General features: G+C 45.2%; 1 protein-coding gene across 3 annotated transcripts in view; it reads left to right on the top strand.

The window, feature by feature from the left end:
• The first annotated feature begins 7,241 nt into the window (after positions 1-7,241).
• The window catches only part of Fez2 (fasciculation and elongation protein zeta 2), a 37,184-nt gene continuing 25,004 nt past the window's right edge, over positions 7,242-19,421 (top strand). For all 3 annotated transcript variants that reach the window (XR_005870761.1, XM_040730765.1, XM_040730764.1), the window contains exons 1-2: positions 7,242-7,526; positions 12,398-12,506. Coding sequence is in view for 2 of the 3 variants with exons in the window: in XM_040730765.1 (XP_040586699.1) it covers positions 7,276-7,526; positions 12,398-12,506 (360 nt within the window). In the remaining variant the exon portion in view is untranslated. The remainder of the gene's footprint in view (positions 7,527-12,397; positions 12,507-19,421) is intronic.

Genomic DNA, 19,421 nt, shown 5'->3' with positions numbered 1-19,421 from the left:
AAAAACAAAAAATAAGATGGGAACTCACAGAGGAAGACTTCCAACTCCAACCTCTGGCCTACACACACACACACATACACACACACAAACACGTAACACACATACATATGTACATATGTAGGAAAGGCCTGAACAACAGTGGATAATAAAGTATGTATGGAATGAGTGTGAGAGATGAGTACTGTTTGAAGAGCGTATTTGGGCCAAATGAGTGAATGAGTGTGTTAAATTAAAAAAAATCATATAACTACACCTTGTGGCTTATTTTGCCAACCATTCCTTTTAAGGTAGGTGTTATCAAAGCAGCCAATATGAGAACGCAATTACCAAATCTGAAAGAGAATATTGTGTGATTGGAAGAACTCAAGGGCTAATTGCAAATCCCAGAATTAGAAATGAATATGGCGTTGTTCCCTGAAACCAATAAGAAGTAAATTTAATTTAAAAAATCTGATGTATATATAGTCACCATCATTTGCAAATAAAATACGCAGAACTTAGTGATCTGGCGAGCTTTCCTTACTCTCCTGACATCATGGGAAGATGTAAATGTCATATATATTATTTTATAGCAGGCCTGCAATTAAATAATGTAATTTCGAAGAACTTAATATTGTTTATTTTATTGGACAGTGGAGACAAGTCTCTTCTCCCAGGGTCACTTAATGTAAAAAATCAATGTCAATGTCTGTGTCTCGATTTATTAAGAGCATAGTTTTTAGCTTGTGTCACCCTTTGCCTGTGGGAAACCATTTTAATATCACTTTTAGGTAGAGGACAGACTTAGGAGCAGATGGATCTTCAAAAACAATTCATGGAAACAAAATGCATGTTATAAATCATTCATGGGCAGGGCACTGTAGAAACAGGGACTTGGATTGACCTCTCTCTCATTCCAGTATGAGTCACAGAGGGCATCATTTTCATTTCCCAGGAAACCTGGGAAAGTATTTTCAGTTCTCTGTACCTTTCTTGGGCCCTGCGCCAGGTGTGATGGTGCATACCGTACCCTAGCCTGCACTCAAGAAACAGAGGCAGGAGGATCACCACAAGTTTGAGCTTGGCCTCGCCTACCTAACAAGGTCCTGGCTGGATGAGGCCTCATATAGAGACCCTGTTTCAAAACATAGCAAACATTTCTCACGTACCAATAACAAGAGATTTCCTCTGCTACTGTGTGCATTTTGACTACTTTCATCTTCTTAGTCAAAGATTACCCAACAAAGGATTGAAAGCTTATCAGAAGTGAGAGACTTAAGTCTACTGACCTAGTATTTTTCTCTCCGTATTAACTTTCTCCCTGCCCATGTAACACAGCTGTCCCTGCTAGGGGGCTGGGAGGTCGAGGTTTGAGACTAAGCAAGCTTGAACAACAAAGGAGAGTCAATGAATCATTTTGAAAACGTGCTCGGCAGATAAAAGTAATGATGTTGTAGCGTTGTGTCAGAGAGCCTGACTTGTCAAACGCCAGGTTAACCTGGAGGTTGGGGATGGCAGACGCATTGCCTGACCCAAATCAAAGATTCTCACTGCAGAGGTGACTTCTTCACGTCTGTTGTTCGCTCGATTTCTGAAAGAGAATCAGAAGGCATCCTGCTGCCATCGCCTTCTGAACTGAAGCTTCTCTGTGACTGCTTGGTCCCAGGGCAGTCCTAGTCCTCTGTACCCATCCTCCTTTCATGGCAGGATGGAAACACTGGCGGCTGGCTTGTTGTTGTTGGTGGTTTCGTTTGTTTGTTTTCTTGATCTCTGTTCTATTTAAGCAAGAAGGCTGTGTGCCTATGTCAGCCTGGGATTCGGGGCACTTTGCGTCTATATGGTCTGCATCTCTCTGCTCGCCTTCTCTGATAGCAGTTTCCACTTGTTATTACATTCATTAGCATGGTAAGTATCCGCCCGTTGGCAGCACAGGGTGCCAGCTGACCCAAGTTCAGGGGGTTCTACTTGCCTGGTACTGGCAAATCCCTCCAGCCTTTATATTAGGCCAAACTGACCTTTGTTGGGTCATTACCACTGTTTTTCAATGAAAACGGGAAATCTTTGTGCACCAGCAGGGCCGTGGGTGGGAAGAGAACAGAGGGGATGGCATGGGAGTCCAAGGTGGCGAGGGCTGAGGTCATCGGGTCACAGATGTAGCATGTTGGAAGGGCTGAATTTGCCAGGCCACACGGCGAGGAAGCTCCGCTTTATTTTTAGGTGTTAATGTAAGTAACTCTGTCTCGTACTTGTGCCCATCTCCCTGCTCCTGCTGAGACCAGCAGACAGGTAGAGTTAGGTCTGCTTCTTCGTTTCTGCTTCTCACGCCTTCCATCCCCGTGGTCTCTCCTCCTCCCCAGTATTGCTAAATTTTCTGATGCATCCCTTTCAAGATGACTAGAGAGTAGTATTCTTTTGGGATGTCTACTGGGTTTCCAGGGAAAACTCATACATCCTTGCCCAACACATACTGAAAGTACGGAACCCACCTGCCTGCCCCATGCCCTGTCTCTAGATTCCATCCCCACAGGGCTGGCTCCAGCCACTGACCTTAGTAATTCTCCAAGTAAGAAACAATCCCCTTTCTTAACATCTCATATGATTCTAAACTCCAGACCTGGACCTGGGACTCCTCAGTGAAGATTTTTTTTTTTTTAGTTTTGCTTGTTTTTTCAAGGCAGGGTTTTTCTTTGTGGTCCTGGATGTCCTGGAACTTGCTCTGTAGACCACACTGACCTCAAATTCACAGAGATCAGCCTGTCTCTGCCTCCTGGGGCTTGGGATTAAAGATTTATGCCACCCCCACCCCCTGGCCTGCAGATCATCCCAGAACAAGAGGAAATGGCTGTGGCTGGGATTAGCTGGCACTCTGGGCACGTGCGTCCTAGAGAATGCCAGCTCAATCCAGCATCATCAGTGTAGGTGTATAAAAACACAGTTCAGGTGGGGTTCATAGAGTTGAATGAGCTGGTAAAATTCCAAGTCTGGTGCTAATTCAGGACTTTTTGTAAGTCTCCCATCCCTCGAGATTCCAGAGACACACTGATTCAGTTTCCCAAGCAGCAAACAAGTCTCTTGGGGGTTGCAAGTTTCTCCCCACAACATGGGAGAAGACTAATGTTTCTTTCTTTAAATGGCATAACAAGGACTTTACAAAGTCCCCCTAGCTTGAACCTTGTATTACGAAATTAAAAAGAGTTAGCGACTCCTGTGTCTATCCTAGTCAAATTGAGCAGAAAATTGAGTAATTACTTGTTTGCTTAAATTGCACAAACAATTATCTTAACAGTCCACTTTGTTTTGCTTTTGCGGATCCAATTCCTGTCTGGCTTCGGTAGTATGTCCGTTTAGGAATCTGATTTGGTGTGGCAGTGTTGAATGGCCAGTAGTGAGGGACGAGACATAGGTAGAACTTTTTGGCAGGGACAGTAAGTGGGAGGAGGAATTTTAGGCTCAGGGAGGAAAAAAAGGAGATGCGGGGACCAGCCAGCCAGACAAGGAAGCAGGGAAGTAGGACATGCAGGACAGAACGAAAGAAAGGTAAGAAAGCCCCAAGGCAAAATGTTGATGAGAAGAAACAGGTTAAATTAAGTAAAAGGTGTCAATGGGACAAGCCTGTGCTAAGGCCACACCTTCATAATTAGTAATAAGTCTCTGTGCCTTTATTTGGGAAGCTGGTTGACAGCACAAAGAAAATTCCAGTGGTAGTTCTCCACTGAAGTGGTGGATTCCCTGGACCTCGTGCAGCTATAGTCCCAGTCTCTTGGCTTCTCTTCTGCTGCAGACTCTGAATCATCTATTTCTCTTAGAGACCCATTGGTGTCTACTTTGACGCCACCTGTCTCCAGACCCCCGGCCCCCAGAAGTCACTTAACATTCATTTATTGTTGTACTTAGTGCAATTTAGAAGAAATTTATTTCCTACCCTACCTCCAAATGAATAGGAAGTGGGCTTCTTTGGTTTCTTCACAATAGGAACCTTTTCTGTCTTTCTTTTTTTTTTTTTCTTGAATGGGCTAAAGAGATGTCCCATATCCAATGAATTTCTCCTCTATAACTGTAACACTGGAGTTATAGTTTCCAATGTTCTGAAAACTCAAGCTCACCAATGCCAATACTCTTTTATTAATGGTGTATTCTTTGCAGTAAAGTTAATTTATGTAATGAATGCTCCTTATTAACACATGCTAGATTGTGTGTGGTCTTAGTTTTACTCGACATATAATACTTATACATATTTTTGGGATAAAATGTGGTAACTTGATAAATGCTTACATTTTGTGATAATCAAATTACGGTAAATTAACATTTCCAACTTGTTAAAAATTATGACTTCTTTGTGTGTGGTCTTTGACTGCTCAAAAAATTGTAAACAGGGAAACAAAATGAAGGAAGCCATTTCTCAATTTTGACAAGCAAACACATTTTTCTTAAATTCATGGGTCAATATAGATTTTCTTTCTATTTTTATTTTCGTCTCTTTCTACTTGTTGATCTGTCTGTCTGTCTTTATCTGTTTCTCTTTTTGTAATTACTAAATATAAATTTATTCATTTTCTGAGTTTTTCTCTGGAAAATGTCATTTATAGATCATCTTCTCTGCTGCTTTATGAGCCTTTAGCATCTGATAAGCATGGTACTTTGACGACTAGACATTTTTGGTGTATATATACACATGTATATGTATACATATATATGTACATACATCTTCATATCTCTTTTAGTTGTCTCTCATACACTACATCCCAACTTCAATTTCCCCGTCCTCCATTCCTCCCAATTTCTCCACCCTCCCCTCCTCCCCGCATCCAGTGCCCCTCCATTTCCCAGAGATGTGAACCCATGGCAGCTGAATAAGCAGCATCAAGACTAGGATAAACCTTTATATCAAGGCTAAACGAGGCTGCCAAGCTGGAGAAAGGGTCTCAAGAACTGGCAAAAGAGTCAGAGAGACTCCCTCACTCCCACTGTTAGGGGTCCCACAAAAACCCCCGAGCTAAACAATCACAGTGTGTCTGCAAAGATCCTGTGGACGGCCCATGCAGGCTCCTGGGTTGCTGAATCTTAGTCTCCGTGAATACCCAGTATTTCCTTTCTCTTTTGTTTTGTTTTTCAGATTAATTGTATGTTTAGGTGATTTACATGCTAAATAACATCCTTGCTCATTTTTTGTAAGTTTTCAGCAGGATATGTGATATGCATAAATTTTAATGCATGGTAAACCAGAGGTGTTTCCATCTCAGTCTGTATGTGAACACATCACTCAAACACCATGAAGTTGTTTTTCTGTATTCCCTAGTTTTGAACCAGGTGCTACAAGTTATTTTTCTCAGCTAACTTTTTTCTTTTTAAATTTAGTTTTAATTTAGAACCTTACAGCTTTCCCTTCTCAGTTGTCCCAGCCTCAAATTTATGACCTCTTTTTCTTTAATATTTATTGGCACATATACAAGCTAAGGTTTTTTTGGTGTTTACTTGTTTGTTTGTTTGTTGTTTCTCGAGACAGGGTTTCTCTGTGTAACAGCCGTAGCTGTTTTAGAACTAGCTCTGTAGACCAGGCTGGCCTAGAACTCACAGAGATCCTCCTGCCTCTTCCTCCTGAGTGCTGGGATTAAAGGCGTGTGCCACCACCTGCCATTTTCTAATCTATCAAGTGTTCACTTTCTTAGGGTCTCTAGGAGCTGGTAGGAGATAGTAGGTCTAAAATAAATGTTTGAGTGAGCCAGTTGGTAGACTTGGGCTGTATCATGTGGTTAAAGGAGACCTGCTTCCTCCTCAGAGGCCTCTGGATGCTGGTAGATGTCTACACCTGAGGCTGGGGCTCCTTTGTTCGGTGGCAGTGTAGGAAGCTGGCATTTGGCTGAGGGGGAGGAGTGTTGTCAGGAAGGAGAGCAAGACTGTTGAGAGGAAATACTAAGTGAAGGAGTGCAGGGAACAGAAACTGCATAGTTTATAAGATGTGCTGAGTGGAAAGAGTCCACGGGAGGGGTGGGTGGACATGACTAGTGACACAGCTTGGGCGGAGATGGGTCTACTATTGGATGGCTTCTTACTCTTCATCTACTCTCCGCCTCTGAAGGCGGGGTTTAAATGAGTCCACCAGACTCAAGGTAAGTGATAAATAGGTATTTATTAGGGAAGTGCACACACAGATAAGAATAAATAACCTATGCAGTCTTCCTGCTCTAGAAGATGCGGTCTCTGCCCTTCCCATGCTCCCTGCAACCCAAGAGAGGGCTAGCCAGCCCCTCCTCTACCTTATAATGAGTCACATCAGCACCTGAAACCACGCCCAAAGGGTGTGGCCACTACCACAAGCTCACTGGCAAGACAAGGTGCTACCACATTCCATGGTCAGCCAAAGGGGAAAATATTGTATGCTAGGCAATTTATTAGACATTTTGTATCCATTGTTTTATTTAATCAGCCATAAAAACAAGTCCGATGGATAGAAATGCCCAATAAAATTTTATAGAATCTTGAGTATGTGGGTATATAAAACGCTTTATAATATATTATTTACCCCCTAAATGACACATTTGAAGATATGTGGGTTTTGTCAATTCATAGTCATTTACTGCTTCTTCCTACTTTCCCTAAATTTTACCGTAGATAATTCTAGCCATCTTCAGGGCACGGCATACCCACACTGCAGACAACCATCACAACTCTCTGCGTCCATTAATCTTTTCAACTTGCAAAACAGAGATGCTATATCCATGAAACAAAACTTCCCTCCCATACCTCAGTCACACTTTTACAACATTTAAACTTCACGTAGCCTCAACACTCCAGTCACAGTAAGAAGGGAATGCCCTTGGATAGCAAGCGGGTGGGTCTTTAATCTTTAGGCCTTTTCCAAATACTTCGAGACTATCCACTCACATAATCATTCAGCTAGCATGTGCTTTGCACGTGGGAGAGACATATTTGTGGAATGAATTTCGGTTACCACTCAAATATTTCCCAGTACCTCTTGTCATTCTGGGTGGAATGTTACGAGAGTTCCCTTGGGCAAAAAAAAATCTGACACTAGGTTTAAAACAGGGACGTTATTTCTAAATGATCAAGAACATAGGAAGTGACTCAACTTAAGATCTTCCTTTCCCTGGGAACTGGTGTCCAGCTCCAAAAAAGACTCAGGAAGTGAAGACTCAGGAGGGCAGCTTAGGACTCGCTCACCCCAGAACGGGCGGGCAAGGGGCGGGGCCTCGAGTGGGCGGCGCCAAAGGGCGTGGCCTTACAGCGACAGGGCGTGGCCGGCCGGCCGGGGCGGGGCGCGCGCCGGCAGCGGGAGCGATGGCGGCGGATGGGGACTGGCAGGATTTCTATGAGTTCCAGGAGCCGGCCCGGAGCGTCCAGGACCAGGAGAACTGTAACGCGAGCCCCGAGGCCGGAGCTGGGGCGCCCGCGGGCGGCGACAGCTTCCCGACCTTGGCCTGCAGCCTGGAGGAGAAGCTGAGCCTGTGCTTCCGCCCCTCGAAGGACGCCGAGCCCCCGCGGGCGACCGTGCGGCCCATCACGGAGCGCAGCCTCTTGCAAGGGGACGAGTGAGTGCGGGCCCAGGAGCGAGCGGGCGGGCGGGAGCGGTCTCACCTCGCCCTGCCCCCGTGGCCCCGGGAGCCCCAGCAGGCCCCGCCCCCCGCCCTCCTTCCTCCTGGGCGGCTCCCGGCCCCGCCCCCGCCCCGGGCTGCGGCCTGGCCCGCTGCCCCTGCCTTCCCTTGAACCCTCCCTGCAGACCCCTGTGTGTGTCCTTGTGGGAGACCCTGCCCCCTGGGGCATGTGTGGGCCATTCGTTCATTCAACTCGCTTCCGTTAAAGCCCCTACCAAGGGCTTGGCACCGCCGCTGGAAGCGTGCATTGCTCCTTTCAGATGCGACACCCAGTGGGATGGGACGTGGGTTTGTTGAACCCATGTTTCATGGGTGTCATGAGTGCTTTGTTAGAGATTTGTACCGGATGTGGATGACTTATTTCAAAGGGGATGTCCGAATGAAGACTTCACAGAGAAAGCAACCCGCAAAATGAACCCTGGTGGAGATAGGTGTCCAGGTGCAGGGGTGTGAGATGCCCTGGAAGTCACACAGGTCTGTTGGGACCACGAGAGCAAACTGCCACAGAGGCGAAAAGTGTCTTAAGAGCGGCAGTTGCTAATGACTAGGACCCCACTGTGTATCGGGAAGATTAGTGCACGGACGGCCTGCAATGGCTAGGGAGTCTCTTCCACGATTAGTTTCAGCGAGAGCGTTCACAGGGGTTGATGGGAGCACTTTATTAACACCCCGGACCCCGGCTATCGTTTGGCAAAGTGAGAGTTGTGATCCTGTGCCGTGGTTTTACCCCCTGTAAGACAGCTGAAGAGTGGTGAGAGCCAGAGAGCTAGAGCGTTTTGTTTGTAGAAAGACAAGGCCCTAGAGAGGCCATACAGGCACCGAGGACTCCGAGAAGGTGACGGCTGGGACCCGTTTCCAGACACTGGAGAGGTGGAGGGACTAGAGGCTAGTGGGAGGGAAACTAAAAATAAACATTTTCATTACATTTTGTTAATTTTGTGAGTCCTTGTGTGAGTGGGGGTGGGGGTAGCAAGCGTGTCCAGTGCTGTGGAGCATCCTTGGAAGTTAAACGACCATGTGAGTCCTCAGTGTCACTGTTCTGGGCGGCAGCCACCTTTATGGGCCAAGCCTTGTGAGGACTTCTTGAATGATGGTAGGATTCATGTTATGAAAAACGGTTTTAATTCCTCAAGAATTGGGAGTTTTGTCAAGAAAGCAGAGAGGGGAGGGGCGGGACATATGTAAACATGGAAGAGCTGCATTCCAACACCATTCCTTTTCATCGTTTCTTTTGCCCAAGGGCAGAGGGGGATACGTTTATGATGGGCTTAAAACACAGAGATGAGCGCATAGCAGAAGGTGAGTTGTGTGGAATTTCCCAGAGAAGATAGCCTCATCTATGTGTAGATTTATCCACTTTAATTATTGAGACAGCTGCATACTCTGGGTTTTAAGGTTATATTCGGGAGTAACTTGAAGCAGGTGAGTGTGACTTGTACTAAGATTCCCAGAGGACCTATTTTTGCTTCAGCTGGACACTCTGGAAAGTTTATTTTAGCCTGTCCTTCAAACTTAGGTGGCTGTAAAGTCTAAACTATTTTGTTGCTTTTCCTGTTTTGCTTCTTGTTACACAGGTTGGCCTTGAACTTGCTATGAAGCTGAGGTTGACCTTGCCCTCCTGATCTTCCTGCTGCCCTCCAAATGCTGGAATTCCCGGCATAAGCCACTAAGCCTTTTGTTACCCTTTCCCCCCAATTTGGACATAGAGTCTCATGTAGCTCAGGCTAGCCTCAAACTCATTTTGTAGAAAAGGTTGACCTTGAACTCTAGATCTTTCTGCCTCTACCTTTTGAGTGCAGAGATTATAGGTATGCACTGACACACCCAGTTTCCTGTGGTGCAGGGGTTGGATTCCGGGCAAGCATTTTAGTATTTGTGTTGCATCTTTAGCCTGGTTGCTCCTGATAATGGTTTCTCGTAGGTGCTGTGTTGGTGAGTGCATGTCTCCAGATTGGGCATCTTTTAAGAGCCAGGGTTCACTCCTTTTGTCTCCTTCCTCTGGTATACTTTTGCTTTATAGGGTCCATTCCAGCTTTCTTCAGCAGTTAGGAAATCCCTTTGTCTGCCTGCCACCATGACCGGATCTTTTGTGTAACTTCCCGAGCTTGGCTGTCGGTGTCTGTCATTATGGATTGTACTCATCTGCTGAGAGCTTCAGGACCTTGGTCCAGGTGCCACTGCACGCAGGACTTTGGCTGGGAGGGAGGCTTCCACCAGCTGTCTATGACAGGTCATAGTAGTTATGATAAAGACAAGGCAGCTCAGATGTCTTGACTGGAGAATTCCGGAACTCTTTTGAGGGAAATTGGCCTTATGTCCTTCTAGCTGCAATTGTACTGACCTTGGGGGAGAGAGAGAGAGAGAGAGAGAGAGAGAGAGAGAGAGAGAGAGAGAGAGAGAGAGAGAGAGAGAGAGAGAGCCTTGTTTATTGTCCTGTTTTCTTGGAAGCTGGAACCCACAGCTGCTCCTTCCAGGAGAGATACTCCACTATCTTTGTCTTACAGCTTCTTGTGAGAAGGATGTGACCGGCAGACAAAACAACTCCTCCAAACCTGGTACTCCTCGCCTTTTAGATTAGTCTGTGTCCTTGGCCAGGGTTAGGTATGTATAGTCAGCTGCTAGGGTTTCAAGGTTGTGGCCCAGGATGGCAAGTATCTCCCGTTACCCTCTGCCAGGAGCTGCCATTGCCACCAGTTCTGGCTTATTGATACTAGAGAACATCAAGGTCCATCTGGGAGGCAGTCTGAGGGAGCCTCTCACAGCGAGATTGGTAGGGAGGTAGACCCCACTTTGTAGGGCTTTTTGGGTTCATGTTTTTCTTGTGGTTGATTTGGGTTTGGAAGCCACACACTCCTTGGGATGTTATACTTCTGGAAGCTTCTATCCTTAAGCATAGAATCCTTTCTTATTACATCAAAGTATGTTGCTTTTTTTTTGGCTTCCGAGACAGGATTTCTCTGTGTAACAGCCCTAGCTGTCCTGGAACTCATTCTGTAGACCAGATCAGACTGGCCTCGAACTCACAGAGTGTACCACCACCTGGCTAAAAGAAGTGTTATTTCCTTGTTGTAGTTGTGTTTTATTTTATTTTTTTAAATTAATCTATTTTTTGCATATGGTGCCCTATCTGTATTTTCACCTGCAGGCCAGAAGAGGGCACCAGATTGCACTATAGATGATTGTGAGCCACCATGTGGGTGCTGGGGATTGAAGTCAGGACCTCTGGAAGAGTAGTCAGTGTTCTTAACCGCTGCGCCATCTTTCCAGCCCACTTTTGCAGTTTTAAACCTGCCTTGTTATATTTTTGCCTTTGCTGGGATTGTATCCTGATTGCTAACCAACTTGGAAAAAAAAAAGGCTTATCTAAATATTTCTTAATTGTATTATTTACAATTAGATACCTTTTACAATTTTAACATAAAAAAAATGTGACATGTTAGTGTAGACTCCCAGGAAGTAGCTCAGATGTGTAGTATCACTTGCCTACTTAACTTTCATCTTATGGATGCCTATGAACTTAGCTACTTAAATTTTATCTTATGGATGCCTATGAACCTAGACTTCCTCCCACCCCCATAAAGCATCAGTTTTGCTATATTGGTTATTATTTTTGCACCAAACCCTGACTTTTGATTCTGAAGTCTACCCTCTTTGTCCATTGTGGTTTGTAATGGTTTTCAATACAATTTGCTTGAGTTAATGCTTAAAATGTTGGAGCTGGAAATGGTGCCTACTTCATGTCTAAGCTTTTGTGTTGTGGCTGGGCCTCTGATACCCAGGTAGGTTAAGGAACTTGGCCAAAGATTGGCCAAGAGAAAATGAATACACATATGGATCTGTTTCCTGAGTCCAAGTTCAATGCCCCTTTGCTTTACCCCACTGCCCTGACCCCAGATGCTGTTTGATAATACGTGGTGATGGCTTTGACTGTATAACCCGTGTGAATTTATGTGACCCTCACTCTTTCCACTTTCATCAGCCCCAGTCCCTGTCCTGTTACAATGCAAATAGATGTTATGCCCAGCTCTCACACTGAGCCTGGATCCTTGCTCCAGAAAGTATAGCATGCCTTTGGAAGGCACAGCGTGTTTGCTTTGTGTGTGTTTCTGGAGATAATGCTGTGATTTTCCGTGTTTCCTGGCTCTTCGCTTGGAAAATGAAGATAATAAAGGTTTCTGCTTCTAATATTGTTTCTGAGGATTAAGTGAATTTGTACACTTTCGTGTGTGTTGTGAGTCTGTATCTCCGTCTGTTTGTTTACACTGCTTGTTTTTTTATGTTTAATGTATGTATGTGTGTGTGTCTATGTGCTGTCACTCTCCTGTGCGTGTGTCCTATAAACTTTGAACAGTATCCTGCGCGCAGTCCGTCCGATTATGTGACTTTCCATGACTCTGGTATTGTTGATGTTGTTCTAAGAAACAATGCACCTTCTATTTAAAAAATTTTTTTTTCCAAAGTTTCTCTTGCCATCTGCATGCGGTTCTTCTTTTTTAATTTGAATTAGAAACAAGCGGCCGGGCGGTCGTGGCACATGCCTTTAATCCTAGCACTCGGGAGGCAGAGGCAGCTGGATCTCTGTCAGTTCGAGGCTGGGCTGGACCGACAGCCTCCAAAACAATACAGGGAAACCCTGTCTCGTAAAAACCAAAAAAAGAAAAAAGAAAAAAGAAAAAAAAAAAAAGAAACAAGCTTGTTGTACCTGTCAATCCCAGTTCCCTCTCCCTCCCCTCCTCCCCTGCCCACCGATCCCCTATTCTGGGGTGAGGGTGCTGCATTTCACTGATTGCTGTCTTCTTCTGTTTGAGGATTTGGAATGCCCTGACAGATAACTATGGGAATGTCATGCCTGTGGACTGGAAGTCGTCCCACACGAGGGCTTTGCATTTGCTGACTCTGAACCTCTCAGAGAAAGGGGTAAGTGAGAGCCTGATCAGAGCGGCTGCAGAGCCAGCGCTGACTGTGGACACGCCTGTGGGACTGTGTTTCCACGCTACTGGCCGACCCATTCTTGCCGTCTCGTTTCCACGGCTGTCTCTTTGCCAGGGCAGTCTTGTGTCCCTCACGTGTTCAGTTTTAGGTGGCTGCTGAATCCTGTCACCAGAGATCTCCATTTCCTTCTGGTTACACAACCGAACTGTGACATGGTGAGATCACTCAGACTCCTGCCCTTTTATTTATTTAATATGTTGGGGGTTCTGGAATATCAGCAGTTATGTAATTTAGTGATGCTGGGCACAATGCAAATTCCTGTGAATACTGGGGAACCACTGAAAGCCATTTCTGTTCTTGACTTTCTGTGTGCATATATGTATATGTACACTCAGGTATGTGCGAGCGTGTGCATATGTGTGCATATGTACATTTGTGTGCCTTTATCTGGTGGTTGGCATCGGGTGTTCACCTCAGTCATTTTCTGCCTTATTTTTTGAGATAAAGTCTCCTATTGAATCTGGAGCTCACTAGTTCAGCGAGGCCCAGGCGTCCTCCAGTCTCCTCCCCCAGCTCTGGGATTACAGGTTACACTCCACCGTGCCTGGGCTTTCATGTGGGTGCTGTGGATCTGAGTTTAGGTCCTCATGCTTGTGTCTCCCCACTTTAGCACCCAGATCCCTCCCATTGCTGATTTTTACTTTCTAACGCGTGTCCGTCCTGATAGTGCCGCATGGAGATGCCTTATGTATCAGTGTGATCACAGCGACACCGTGACTGGGGAGCCAAAAAAGGGAGCGGTTTGAGGTAGACACTCACGGGTTACATTTGTTTAAAGCTGACGGGCAGCACAGCCACATTATTTAGATTTCACATTCACCCTGCTTTAAGTTCTTCAGCAGAGAACAGTGTAAGCTCGCGTCAGATCCCCTGGCACACTCTGTTTCATTAAGTGTGATTGTGCCATCATTGGGCACGGTGCGGCTGTCAGCATGTTAAATAGCATTGTTAATGTTTCATGAAACGATTTTCTTAAATATGTGACGTGGAAAAGCCCGTTGCTTTCAGTTTCTAGTGGAGATGGAATTCTGGCTCTGCCTGCTGGGATTCTCGTAGCTCACCAGCCTCACTGCTTCTCCCTGTCGTTGACCCCTTTAAGCGTTGCAGGCTGACCTAACGCATGCACTAAACAGGACAGGAGCTAGATAGCTTTCATTCCATCTTCTGTTTATTTAGGGCCTAGCTGTTGTTTGGGGCTTTGTCCAAGTCCCCCACCCCCAAGTGTCCTATTACTGTTTTAGCCTTTGCTGATCTCATGGAATTATACAATTTTAGAGTTGGAAGGATCTTTAAAGGACACTTAATCCAGCGTCTCGGATGGGGAGAACCCACCTACAGCATCACTGACAGATGGTTACTTCGCCATGGCCTAAATCTGTGTGGAAACTGGAGAGCCCTGTGGAGACGTGAACTTTTATAGGATTTGTTTTCTGTCCCATGGAGTTTAGCCCTGCTGTCTCATGGGTGATAGTCTCCACAGCCCAGCGTTCATTGTCTTTCAAATCATCACTGTGCTGTCTTGCTAAGCATGTTCCTGAGCCTGTCCTTAAGATTGTGACTTTCTAGTAACTGTCTCTATGCCTGGCACTTAGTGAGGGCTGTGTAGCCTGTTTGTGGAGTAAGTAAATGAGCAGATAACCTTATCATTGAGACTGTAAAGTCAGAAACCATGATGGAAATTTTGCCTTGTTTTAATTTCTTTTCTCTTTTTGTTTGGACTGAAAGGACTCATGGCATATTTCCTTATTGACCTGCTAGAAGAGTAGCATAAATAGTTCCTTTCATAGTTTGCAAAAGAAGCACATTAGCACCATGAGCCAAGCACTCCGATCCAACTAAATAAAATATAAGCCTTGGGTTGTTGTTACTCTGTAGCTCACTCCTCTTGTTGTCCTTTGGATACTGTTTCCAATGCCAGAGTAGCGCTGTGGCCATGCTTGTGACAGGTAAAGATTTGCTGGTTAATACTAGGACCGAACGTGAAAGGCTTCCCCTGGAAAGACCCAGTAGATTCACACTGACAAGTGTAATGAGTCTGTCACTCACGTATCATGCTGTGGCTATTCTTTTGTTGAATAGAATTGGGTTGGAACTCCATTCCCCAGAAAGATCACAGTATGCATGGAGTTCCTGAAGAACAAATGTGCAAGAATTATATCAAAGCAATCATGTTACTCTTTAAGGTGATATATAATTAAGAAAAATTTTAACCTGGGAAAGTGGTATTATTTATCATTGCCATTTCGTGCTATATTCTTTCCATGACTGAGTGAAGTTTAGCTTTTGGAAGTACTCTTTAGATTAGCCTCATTACAAAATGGCATCTATATGGACAATTTTTTATTCTTAAGAATAAGAGAATGATTTGCTTTTTTGTGTTAGCAGCATTCAGGAAAACAACAGTGAGATTTCGTTTTCTTTCATTGACGGTCATGACACACATTTTTGCATTTGTTGGGCCCTTTCTCGAAGCCTGGCATATTCCACATTCTTACATGGGCATATTTTTTCCACCTGCCATGTGTGCAGTATAATGCAGGGAAACCCGGGCATGGGAGGAGGGAGGGGAATACTTGCCTCCAGGAAGGCATGCTATGCTTGTTGGGAGGGTGACGAAGGAGCTCCTTGTCCATCTTGGTTAGCTTTCAAAGGCCTAAGCACTTTCAGCCCTGATGTACCTCATCTCTGTGGGGAGTGGGCCTGGCTCTCTTTCTGGAATGATGATCTGACATCATTATCTCTGTTGTCATGGAAATTTAGTAGTGAGGGTTGATGGCATTCCTAGTGTGCTTGGGTGATGGAATGCTTCTCTGTCATTTTGGCTTGGAGTGTCTCATGAAACTTCCCATTTCTTCTTGTGCAGAGACAGACATTCTCTTCCTCCTCCTCTTCTCCATCTTCACCTCTTAACTGGGTTTGAGTAGCCCAGGTTGGCCTTGAGCTGCTACCTCGCTGAGGACGAACTTGACCTGCTAGTCCTTCTGGCTCTGTCTCCCCAGTCCTGGAGTCATAGGGTACACCGCCATGCCAGGTACGAGGGATGTTTGCTAGTGTATCGTGATGTCTTACAGTAGACCGAGGACAAATATGATAATGTATTCCTGAATAGTGACTTTAAAATCAAAACCTTATTTATAAGCCAGGAAAGAAAAGTAAAACAAAATTCTGATGTTCAAGCTACAAGGAAGGCTGATGGGGCAGGTGAGTTTGCAGTGGGAGGATCCTGATGACACCGTAGGCCATGGGTGTCCTCTTACATACTCTAATGATCAAGTAAGATCATTTATGACCTTACCCAGCTTCCCCCAACCTTGTTTCTGTGCCTTTCCTACCTCAGGTAGTTCTTAGAGAAGTAACTGCCGTCATGTAGTGGCCAGCCCTGTGGACTGAGACGTGAAGGTTGCTCTTGCCCCACATGCTTGCTGGCTGCACCACCTCTGCCGCCTTCAGCGGCTGCTTCTAGCGGACAACCTCCTTGACCAGTTTCATTCCTCGCGGTTGGACTTTGCGCATTGACCTTCCCAGAGGCTGAAGTTGCGCTCTTCCTGTCCTCCATTCTCCAACTCTAACCCCACACCGACTCTCCCTCCTCCTGCTCTCCCAGTGTAACCCTGTCAGATCCCTGGTAAAGTTCACCCTGACGTGTATGTGGCATACTTACTTACAGTCACACGTCAGTCGGCCTCACAGGACCATAAACCTCATTTCAGTAATGTGTTAGCAGGGCTGCAGCTTCTTAGGCTGTGGGTCTGACCCCAGATGGAGCTGTGGAAGGGAATGTGGGAATTGGAAGAAATCTGGCCACAGTAAACAGTTTCTGAATGCATCCCAAATCAATCCAGGATCAAATGTGTGATGAACCCAAGGTCTTTCTGGCAATGTCGGCTCGTTGTACCCATGACTTTACTGCAGCCTTGGCTCTGAACACACAGCATGTGCACTCTGGCTCGCACATGCCACCAAGCACTTACTAATGTCACCTGTAACATCTCAACTCTGATTTGAGACTATTCCAGTAAAACGTGCATCACAGCGTTTCTACTGTGCATCCAAAGCTTCCTGTTCCTACGGAAACATTATTGTTTGATTATAGAAACCAAGGACGTGCCATTTTCCTGTTCTCCCTCGACACCACACCAGTATCCCAGCAGTGTGTCCTCAGATTGTAATGCATTCCACCACACTGGAATCCCAGCAGTGTGTCCTCAGATTGTAATGCATTCCACCACACCGGAATCCTAGCAGTGTGTCCTCAGATTGTAATGCATTCCACCACACCGGTATCCCAGCAGTGTGTCCTCAGATTGTAATGCATTCCACCACACTGGAATCCCAGCAGTGTGTCCTCAGATTGTAATGCATTCCACCACACCGGTATCCCAGCAGTGTGTCCTCAGATTGTAATGCATTCCACCACACCGGTATCCCAGCAGTGTGTCCTCAGATTGTAACGCATTCCACCACACCGGTATCCCAGCAGTGTGTCTTCAGATTGTAATGCATTCGAGTGTGGGACTTCAGTAACTGTTGTTTGAGTTGCTGACGTGAGTTCCGTCAGAACTTGTTCAGTGAATTAGGTTTAGGACCGGGACAGGTTTCCAGTGGTCTCTGGAATGCCCCTAAACATGCTTCTGGCCTTTTACACTGTGTGTTTGACGTTCTTAGCAGTGAGGATTGCAAATCAAAAGCTTGATGGAGTCTGAAAAGCAGTGAAGAGCTTGTGTGTCTTGGGGTATCAAAATTTCAGCTAAGATTTAGTTCATTATGTAAAAATAAACATGTTCATGTACCCTGCTACTATGCAGATTTACTTTCATTACAAATACATGGAAAAAATAACATGTTTACTAAAAGAAGCGTTGTAAAATACATTTCTAAATTTCCTTATGTCATGTTATCAGTAGATGTTTGATTTGTAGACTTACTCTATATAGACCCAGGGCCATGTGAGAGTTTCAGGGTTAAAGGTGGTGGCTGACAGACAGTGTGAGAGACCCCGAGTTTTCAGTGTCTTCTTCTCATATGGGTGCAGTGGCAGTTTTAGTGTGAGTCTGTTGCGTTCTCTCTTACCTTCAGGGACCTTGACTTCCTCTGGCATTGCAAGAATGACCTTTACCTCTGCATTGTCTCAGCACTCGAGTTTGTCTCCTGGCTTCCTCTCCAGCCTCCTGTGGGTGTCTTTCTGAGAATGGGTGCGGGAAAGGTAAATTCTTTGAGTACTGCACATCTAAAAATGTCTTTATTTTTAGCTTCCGCCTAGTTGTTAAATTGGCTGGACATTAGATTCCAGGTTCCAGGATGGATTTTTTTTTTGAACAGGAAAATTGCATTGATTGTTTTCTGGCACCTATTGTTGCTGTTGCAAATTCAAGTGATATATTAATTCCTGACTCTTCCGTCTGCTCTTTTCCTTTTGTCTTTTACACATGGTGTTCTGAAATTTCACGGGTGTATGTGTGTGTGTGTCAGATTCTGCGCTGCCAGACCTTTCCTGGCCCAAGATGCTGTGAGAAACAGAAAGAGGAGGTGCATTGTCTCTGAGGGTCCTCAGGGAATCGCAGTCCATGCGGACAGTGGACCTGTAAACAGCAGGCCTTTCCCAGCCCCCCAAGGGAAGCCAGCATGCCCGTGGCTACTTCCTATGGCTTTTTCATTCATCAGCTTTATTCTGGCTGACGTTCATCTGAAAGCTCCTGTGTGAGGGCCTGGGGAGCTCGGGGGGCCTGCATCCTCTCCATTGTGTCCTGAGGTTTAAATATATCCTATGTACTAGTAGATGAAATCGTTTTTCCAGATAAACCTCCCTTCCCCCAAGCCCTGGGCTTTGAACCCAGGGCTTTAAGCATCCTGTGTCAGCACTCTGCGGTTGAGCTACATCCCTAACCATTCTTGTACTTTTCATTTTGAGACAGGATGTTACTAACTGGCTGTGAACTGACTCAGATCCTCCTGCCTCAGCCTCTCGCTGGCGTTACAAGCCTGTGTTACCATGTCTGCCTAAAACATGTTAATTTAGTTATGCTAACTATATTATATTTATAATGGTTGAATGTTCCATATCCAAAATGCCTGGGATTTAATATTTCCAACTTTGGATTTTTAAAAACTTAGGATATTTGTAGGTACGCGCTGGGATACGGAGGTGGGAGCCAGATATAAACATAAGTATATAGTTTTGTTTCACGTATACCTTATGTACATAGTTTGATGACAGTTTTATGTAATGCTTTTGATGTACCTGCGTTTTGAAAATCGCATTCATATGAGGAACTTTCCCTTGGTGACATCATGTTGCTTCCCAAAAAGCTTCTGATTTGGGACATTTGAATTTTATAGGTTCTTATTTACTTAAAATTACTTACTTGAGGTTACAGTTTGTTGGTGTTCTACCTAATAAGTATATAATAATATATAACCATCTTAATGGTATACTGTGTAGCCCTTGTTGTCCTATTGTTATCACCGTGTGTTAATTCTTCCTGGAGAATAGCATTCTAATTTTACTTCTGTCCACCAGCAGAATAGTCATGTGACAAGAAGTGAATGATTCATAGCCAGCTATCTAGTTAATCATTCCTTGACTCTGTTGAGTTTCCTCAGGTAGTTTTTACAGTTGCTATTGACACAGAACTCTCAGTATTCCTAAAGGGGCTGTTTGTACTGGGTTGGGTAGGCCTGGTAACAGCTACTGGACAATGCAGGACCCCAGGCATAGCAACAGACACTGGACGATGTAGTACCCCAGGCATGACAACAGACACTGGACAATGCAGGACCCCAGGCATGGCAACAGACACTGGACAATGCAGTACCCCAGGCATGACAACAGACACTGGACAA

This window comes from Mesocricetus auratus, unplaced genomic scaffold, assembly GCF_017639785.1.
Source record: "Mesocricetus auratus isolate SY011 unplaced genomic scaffold, BCM_Maur_2.0 Super-Scaffold_100024, whole genome shotgun sequence".
In the NCBI taxonomy this organism is placed as follows: domain Eukaryota; kingdom Metazoa; phylum Chordata; class Mammalia; order Rodentia; family Cricetidae; genus Mesocricetus; species Mesocricetus auratus.
Note: the sequence above shows the minus strand (reverse complement) of the source record. Positions and strands in the feature narration are given on the sequence as shown.